The 8,274-nt window shown below is 41.3% G+C and overlaps 1 protein-coding gene across 1 annotated transcript; it reads right to left on the bottom strand.

The window, feature by feature from the left end:
* Nucleotides 1-2,182: 2,182 nt before the first annotated feature.
* Nucleotides 2,183-6,624, bottom strand: LOC131478749 (histone-lysine N-methyltransferase PRDM7-like; the record flags this gene model as incomplete). The annotated part of the gene is made up of 4 exons (XM_058659318.1): nucleotides 6,552-6,624; nucleotides 6,073-6,344; nucleotides 5,301-5,368; nucleotides 2,183-2,330 (listed from the first exon to the last, which is right to left on the bottom strand). Coding segments are annotated over exons 1-4 (561 nt in total), but the record flags the coding sequence as incomplete, so codon positions are not given.
* Nucleotides 6,625-8,274: the final 1,650 nt, after the last annotated feature.

The raw sequence follows: 8,274 nt of genomic DNA, 5'->3' as shown, positions 1-8,274 counted from the left end.
CCTTCTTGACACTCTTTATGAACAGGAAGAGCTCTATGAAGGAAGAAGCCACACAACAGGAGATCTACAAATTTGGAAGAAACATTTTGTATAAGATGAGCACCTATCAGTAGATCTGTGTTTATCAACCCAAAATAAGTGCAACTTGATGTTTTGTATTACTACTCTGGCTAGGCAAGGGACAGTAATGTCCATTCCTGAGTCTGAGACAACCTAACTACCACTGCCTCATGCCTACGCCAAGGATTGCTTTTCCTCCCTGTCACACAAATCATGTGAAAGACTATCCTCAGGTGTCCTGCCTCTCTGTATTGACCAATCTCAATGTTTGCCTATTTTCCATGCACTGGAACTTTCCACTTCAAAGTCCCTCCATTGACTGGCTAGCTCTCTGACCCCAATTTCAGATACCCACTGCCCTCTGATAGGTTTACACATAAGACTCTATCAACCTCAGTGTGATGACCCAAGTCTCCACAAGAGTCTTTTTTTATCAGGAAAATCTAGACGGGGGAAAACAGCATGGTGGTGAGGTGCTTTAAGCTTCAGACTGCAGTGCTGTCCGCCTGTATATATGATTGCTGGACTCGTAGCTATGCTGCTTCTGAGCAGCCCCCCGCGAGAGTATATCTGGGAAAACAGCAGACTATGGCCTTAGTTTGTGGATGCCACTATGTGGGAAACCTGAAAGAAATTCTTTGACGCTGATCTAAATCTGGTCCAGCCCTGGTTGTTGGGGCTATTTGGGAAGTGAGCCAGCAGATAATGGATTTCTCTCTTCTGTCTTTGTAGATTTTCAAGTAAATGGAAAAGTCTTTCTAAAGAGGCAAACAGACATGAAAACCAGACCTAATCTGAAACACTTGGCTGTGCTCATACTCATATTTCACTCAATTGTATCATTCAGCAAATCTCCATTTCCATGGACAGTCTTAAGCACAGAATTCACATGACAACATCCCATTGAAACAATGACTAAATAGAAACATATGCCTTTTTGGGGGGTGGCGGGGAGCATGGAGAAAATGTAAAATAAACTGTTCATGATCCAGAAGGAACTTCCATAGTAGAAGAGCTGCAAAGTAACCAAGAACTTCTTTTTTTTCTTGGGCCCTCTCCAAAAGGGGTGTTGTGGGATATTTTGCGCACCAAGTATTTAACAAATAGAAGAACTAAATGAAACTGGTAGCAATTGTTCCCAGGAGTAAAAGACATAAAAAATGGGTCAGTATTAGGTTACACTGGTTTAAGTCACTGACGATGACACTAGTATGCCGTAGAAGCACTAGATTGAGCTCTGTCTGCTCCATGTCCAATCTCCTGTGTGTTAATGTACCCAGGGAAAGAGCACAAGATGGTTCAAGTGCTGAAATACATGGGAGACCTAGATGCATTCCAGACTCCTGGCTCAAGCTAGTGATAGTCTCAGCAGGTGCAGCATTAAACCTAATTGTATATATATATATATATATATACATTGTATATATATATACATATATATATACACATTGTATATATGTATACATATATATATAATTGTATACATATACAAATTATATATTTATATATATCATATGCAGATACATGATTGGCGTAGAGACAGAGAGGAAATCTTTTGTCTTTTGATTCACCACCCAGTGGCCACAATAATCAGAGATGTGTTCATTCAAAGTCTTGAGCCAGGAACTTCTTCCAGGGTCCCCCTTGTGGGGGTAGGATCCCAAGGCTTGAAGCCATCCTCACGTGCTTTCCCAGACCACAAGCAGGATTGTGGAAGCGATGTGGAGCAGTCAGGACATGAACTGGTGTCCATATGGGATCCCAGCATGTCCAAGGTGAGGACTTTAGCCATAGGATGCCATACTATGCCCTAGTGCAGCTTTTGGGGAATAAAACAGTAGGTGGTGATCTCTCCTTTCTATCTCTCTCTATCTCTGTGCTTGAGTCTCTTTATAACTCTTCATTTCCTTTGATAAGTAAGTCTTTGTTTTTGCTAAATGGAAATCACATTTGAATTGAACTTTGGCAGCATTTACGATACATTTGACTCCTTAGAGTTGAATCACAAATATTCCCAAGGGGACTCCTTTGCTTATTTCAAAACAACAGTGCTACTTACCTCTCACTGTTGTGAGCTCTTCCTTTTTCTTTCCTTCTTTTTCTTCTCATTGCTTCCCTTGATACCCAGCTTCTGGCCATACTCATCCCCATACCATATTAGCAGCTCACAGCCTGGTTTGATGACCTCGCAGGTGTGGTAAAATATCTGCCTGTGGTACTGGAAGGCCACCAAATTCTGCTCCTCATCATTCCGGGCACAGTTCACATACCTGGAGTGGAGATAAATACTGAGTTTGCATGCTCTGTCACGTTCAAATCTCATGTGTTCTGTAATAGCCTCCACCCTTTTTGAAACCCAATTCTGCAAGAGCTCTCCCTGCAAACATATACCTCTCTCATGAGATCAGTGAACTCCCAGCTAAAAGTTGTAGATACAGTGTTCATTGTGATAAGCATGCTTTCTTCCTTCCTTCCTCACTAATCATCCTCAAAACCCAAGCCCACCTTACTCCCACCTTGACTGCCATGAAGCACACAGAGTTTTCCTAAACTCCAAATTTCATTCAGTTTTCTGCTACAGAATTTGATGAGTGGACACACTCCTTACATCTAGCTTTCCACACATGCTCCACAGCTCAGCTTTCCCAAAGGCAATCCTTTGGAGTCCTTTCTCTTGGATCTTTCTCCTGGATCTTGGGAGTCCAAGATCCAGATCCAGAAATGTAGAGGAGTCTTCATTGTTTCTTATCCTCTCACAGAACTGCTCACAGAATCCCTAGTCCAGATGCAGCTTCCTTCTCTCATCCACATCCCAGGTTTGGTTTTGTTTTGCTTAGTTGATAAAGGTTAGCATTTTATTTTTATTTGAGAGGCAGAGAAGCAAAGAGGACAAGGGGCAAAAGACAGAGATGCCAGGAATGCGGGTGGAGTGGGGACACAGAAAGGACACAGCGGCAGGCAGGAGCTGCAACCAGGGCTTCCACGTGTGCACAGAGGTCGAAGATTGAGGACATTCGCTAAAACTTCCCTGGATGCATGGGGAAGCCACTGGTTTGGCAGTACAGCAACCAGTACTTGGGATGCAGGCTTCACAGTCACTGGCTTAGCCCACTGCATGTCAATGCCTGTCCCCAGAACCCGGCTGTTTCCTTTTTTTTTTTTTTTTTGTCTTTCATTGTCTCATCGATTGAAGGTCTTATGTCTGAAGTTGTTCTGACAGTGTATAATTGTCAAAAGACTAAGAAACATTACTGCCAGCACCAATTTCATGGAATCTCCATGTATTTAGGAAATTTTTGACACTGGAAAAGCTTAATTAATGCTAATTAGAGAAAGAGTGAGTCTAATGTCCCCAGTTGATCTAGATTCCTCAACGCCCATCTTTGTGTTCTGTTTATCAAGCATAGTGATTTATGTTATGATAAGAAAGCAAGAATTAGCACCATCAAAGATGAAAAAGGCAACATAACAACAGACACTGCAACCAGTAAGGACATAATTAGAAATTACTACAAAGCACTGTATTCCAACAAATCAGAAGACCACCAAGAAATGGAAGAGTTCTCAGGCTCACAACACCTGCCAAAACTTAGCCCAGAGGCAACAAACGAACTGAACAAACCCATAACTGAAGCGGAGATTGAATCAGTGATTAAAGACCTCCCAACAAAGAAAAGCCAGGCCCTGATGGCATCGCTACAGAATTCTACAAAACATTCTGAACAGAACTAACCCCAATCCTCTACAAACTCTTCAAAACAATAGCAAAGGAAGCAACCCTGACAAACTCGTTCTATGAGGTCAACATAACCTTAATCCAAAAACCAGACAGAGAACGAACAGAGAAAAAAAACTACAGACCTATCTCTTTGATGAATATTGATGCTAAGATTCTCAACAAAATCCTAGCCAATAGAATTCGAAAACACATCCGACAGATCATCCATCCAGACCAAGTAGGATTCATCCCTGGAATGCAGGGATGGTTCAACATTCAGAAATCCATAAATGTGATACACCACATCCAAAAACTGAAAAATAAGAATCACATGATCATATCAATAGACGCAGAAAAAGCTTTCGACAAAATCCAACACAACTTCCTTCTAAAAACCCTAACCAAGGTAGACATTGATGGAAAAATCCACAACATAATCAAAGCAATATATGAAAAACCCAACGCCAGAATCATACTGAATGGAGAAACACTGGACCCCTTCCCACTGAAATCTGCAACAAGACAGGGATGTCCACTTCCTCCAATACTATTCAACATAGTCCTAGAGGTACCCGGTGAAGCCATAAGACAAGAAAAAGAAATCAGGAATCTAAATGGGAAACAAGTCAAGCTCTCACTGTACGCTCTCACCATACACTAAGATCAAATCTAAATGGATAACAGATCTAAACTTACATCCAGAAACCTTGAAACCTTTGGAAGAAAAGGTTGGAAATACTCTGCAAGATCTTGGGGTAGGTCCATACTTCCTAAAAAGGACACCAAAGGCAATAGCAATCAAGACCAGAATAAACAAATGGGATTTCATCAAACTAAGAAGCTTGCGTACAGCAAGGGAAATAATCAACAATGTAACAAAGTAACCCACAGAATGGGAGAAGATATTCACGCACTACATAGGTGATAGCATATACAAAAAGTTACAAAACAACCAAAATGTCAAAACAAACAAGTCACTCCAGAAATGGGCATGGGAAATGGGCAGACACTTCACAAAAGAACAAACCTAAATGGCAAAAAACATATGAAAAAATGCTCAAGTTCCCTGGTTTTTAATTGATTGGGATGATACTCTGCTGGCTCTGCCTTCAGACCAGAGAGGGTATACCCAAGAAGCCATTGAACTTGACTGGACAATCAGATGCGGCACTCTATGTTTGGTATATGCTTGCAATGGAGGAATCTCAACTGAACTTGAACTGTGGTTATGCAAAAAAGGTGGAGGAATCCACAATGGTGGGAGGGTTTGGGGAGGGGTGGGGAGAATCCAAGTACCTATGAAACTGTGCCACATAATGCAATGCAATTAATGAATAAAAAAAGAAATAGTATTTATATAGAACGTGCTTTTAGAAACTGGTCATGACATTCACAGGTCATTACAGAAACATGAAAGAGGACATATGATGCAAAAGTCACTAAGGAAATTAAAGGAGAAAGGAAAGTGATCTTGTCTTGGAGAGAAATATCCTCTGTAGTTGTAACATGCCATGGCTCTTACCTCATCCAGTTGGTCAAAGAAGTATCCTTTCCATCCACGTACTCATAGCTGTTCCTGCCCTTGGCTATCTGAGTTCCAAAAAAATAGGTTAATACGTTTCTGAAGTGGGGGTAGTTCAGCAGAATTATTAACAACTCTATCCTCATGTTCTGTGACATTACATGAGTCCAACACATGTTGAGACTTTACATAGTGTTGGTACACATTTATTCTGGTTTATTTCCCTGCAGTAGAAGCCCATAGAGGAGATTGTCACTGCTTTATTTTTAACAGCCCAGTGATCTTTTCTAGGCTAATATTTATTTATTTTTTGGAATTATTTATTTTTATTACCAAGTCAGATATACAGAGAAGAGGAGACAGAGAGAGAGAGAGGAAGGTCTACCATATGATGGCCCATTCTCCCAACTAACCACAGCAGCCGGTACTGTGCTGATCCAAAGCCAGGAACCAGGAAACTCTTTGGGGTCTCCCATGCAGGTGCAGGGTGCCAAGGCATTGGGTTGTCCTCAACTGCTCTCCTAGGCCACAAGCAGGGAGCTGGATGGGAAGTGGAACTGCTGGGATTAGAAAGAGTACCCATTTTTGATCCCAGCAGGTTCAAAGTGAGGACTTTAGCCACAAGGCCACGACGCTGGGCCCTATGCTAATCTTTACAGCCTGATTGATCATGTTGGCTCAATTCATGCTATAATGTGTAGAAGGACACATGAACCAGTCTCATGCTAGGCAGGTGAAAAGCCATCAGACTGGAAAGGGATGTGCTTCTTACCTGCCAGCTGTACCCACTGTCAGCTTCCTCTTCCACTTCTGTGATCTTGCCCTCAAAAGGACCAAAGTGCAGCCCCAAAGGCAGATCAGATGCCTCATTAAATACTCCAAGCCCAGCCTCCAGAATGCTTGATGGGTCAATTCGAAGTCCAGTGGGCACACTGAGGAGAGCACGATTAGGATGTCCCTTTTCCACTGGATTGCCCTTTAGAAACACGGGGGGTCCATGAGCAGCACAGCTCTTCAGGAAGCATATCTGACACTTCTCACAATCTGGAGATGAGAGTTGAAGGGAGTAGGAAAGTATACCAAACGTTGCTAGGTATAGAGAGCATCAGAGGCAGCCAAGTGCTCACATCACTCAGCCTCAGTCTTGCACCCCAAGTTACCAGAAGACAGAATGATGTAAGACCAAATTACAAGTGGAATTTCAATTCAGACTATGGGATTTTTCTTTGTGGATGTGCCAAAGGGTCACTTACACAGTCTCACTGAACTCAGTCTCACTGAACTCTTTGTATGTCTGACCCTTTCTTCCTTTCAAGTTGTACATCTGAAATTCTTCATTCTCATCCTTTCTTCTGAGTTCTGAGATGGAGAGACTAAGTCAGTGAAGTTATCAGTTCTTTTGGGTTTAATGTTTCAAATAAAATAAAGGGCTTTCAAGACAAGGAAAAACTGCATGGACATTTGTTTTTCATTACAATCTCTGGTTTTAATTCATTTTCCCTGAAGTTTGAATATCTGTTTATTTAAACAGCAAAGAAAGACACATCTAGAGATTGACACAGCAGTTGAGAGAATCAGAGCATACAGAAGGCAGAGAGAGGTGGGGAGGTTCACTTTTTGAGTAACCTGGATAGCACCCAAATCAGTCTCAGATCAGAAAGCTTTATTCAGTTTTCCCAGGGGGTTGTAAGACCTCAATCACTTATCTCCTCACCAAGTGTTACTAAGTTGTATATCAACAATTTGCTAGAGTCAGAGATGGGGTCATTTCTGGAACCCAGGTACTCTGCCATGGGAAACAGGCATATTAACTAGCATCTTCACTCCTAGGACAACTGACTTCGTCTCCATGAAGTGTTTGCATATAGGCTAAGTAACCTGATCCCATCTTTTTTTTTTTTTTAGATCATCCCCTAAGAACTTAAAATGTAATCATGTTTCTGGAGGCTCTATTTTGTGTTGAGTGTGACCCAAGCATGCAATTGCATCTCTCACAGCTTGACCATCCTCATCAAGCCTCACCTTCTTTGGGCTTCCTAGTGGGCCTAGAGAGACAACTCCTGAAATTATTTTCTTACCAAGTTTTTGTGTAGAGTGCTGTCCTGAGCTGTTTGATTTCTTAGGATGGAACACTGCTTTCCGGCCCTTCTTTGAGCCAGTTGTGTTTAGTAAATTTGCTGTTCCTGATGATTCCTTCGTACGGATTTCATTTTGTAAAGGCCCGCTGGACTTTCCCTCTAATGAGAAAGTAACTTTTTTTAAACTCACTGTTCAGTCCAGTTGTCCTTTGGGATTGCAAAGTGTTTTCAGGTACATGGCGTTCTTTAAAGTATCAGCAAACATGGGAACATATGAGGTGATTGAATACTGAAGGGAAAAGCAGTGTCTGTGTTTCTAGTGTATTTGGGGATAGATCACATCATTTGAGTGTTTTTCTTTCCAGATGGTTTTCAATTTCCTCTGCACAAATGAAAGTGGAAAAGGGGAGAACATTTAGAAAGATAATCTGGAGAACAACATTTGTAAAAGCAGGTAGGTAGTGCTTCTTTAGGAAAGTATGTCTTATCAACCTGTGGACCTTGAAAGGAAAATATAGCAAAGCACAGACAGGATAAAATACAACTGGAGAATTTGTTGGCATACATGAGGTTAGGAAGAGGTGAAATCAGATGATTGTTCAAAAAGTAAGATGGTGATAAAAGCTGAAAATGACAATATCCTGAACATATTTGATTTGGGGATTGGATAAGCTGATGCCTATATCAATTGGCTTGAACCCAGGTGTACTGTTACGTATTTCTCCACAGCTACTCTTCTTGACCTGTAAATTGGCATACGTGTTAGCTAAAGTTCATTTTGAGATATTACATACTCATTAATTTGATTTAGTAATATCTATAGTGCTACTACCAGTTTACCATGTTTTTATAGCTGAAACCCAAGTCATACATACATATATCATGCATATGATACA

The sequence above is a fragment of the Ochotona princeps genome, chromosome Y (assembly GCF_030435755.1).
Source record: "Ochotona princeps isolate mOchPri1 chromosome Y, mOchPri1.hap1, whole genome shotgun sequence".
Lineage (NCBI taxonomy): Eukaryota > Metazoa > Chordata > Mammalia > Lagomorpha > Ochotonidae > Ochotona > Ochotona princeps.
The sequence above is the reverse complement of the archived record's forward strand: the minus strand, read 5'-3'. Positions and strand labels throughout refer to the sequence as shown.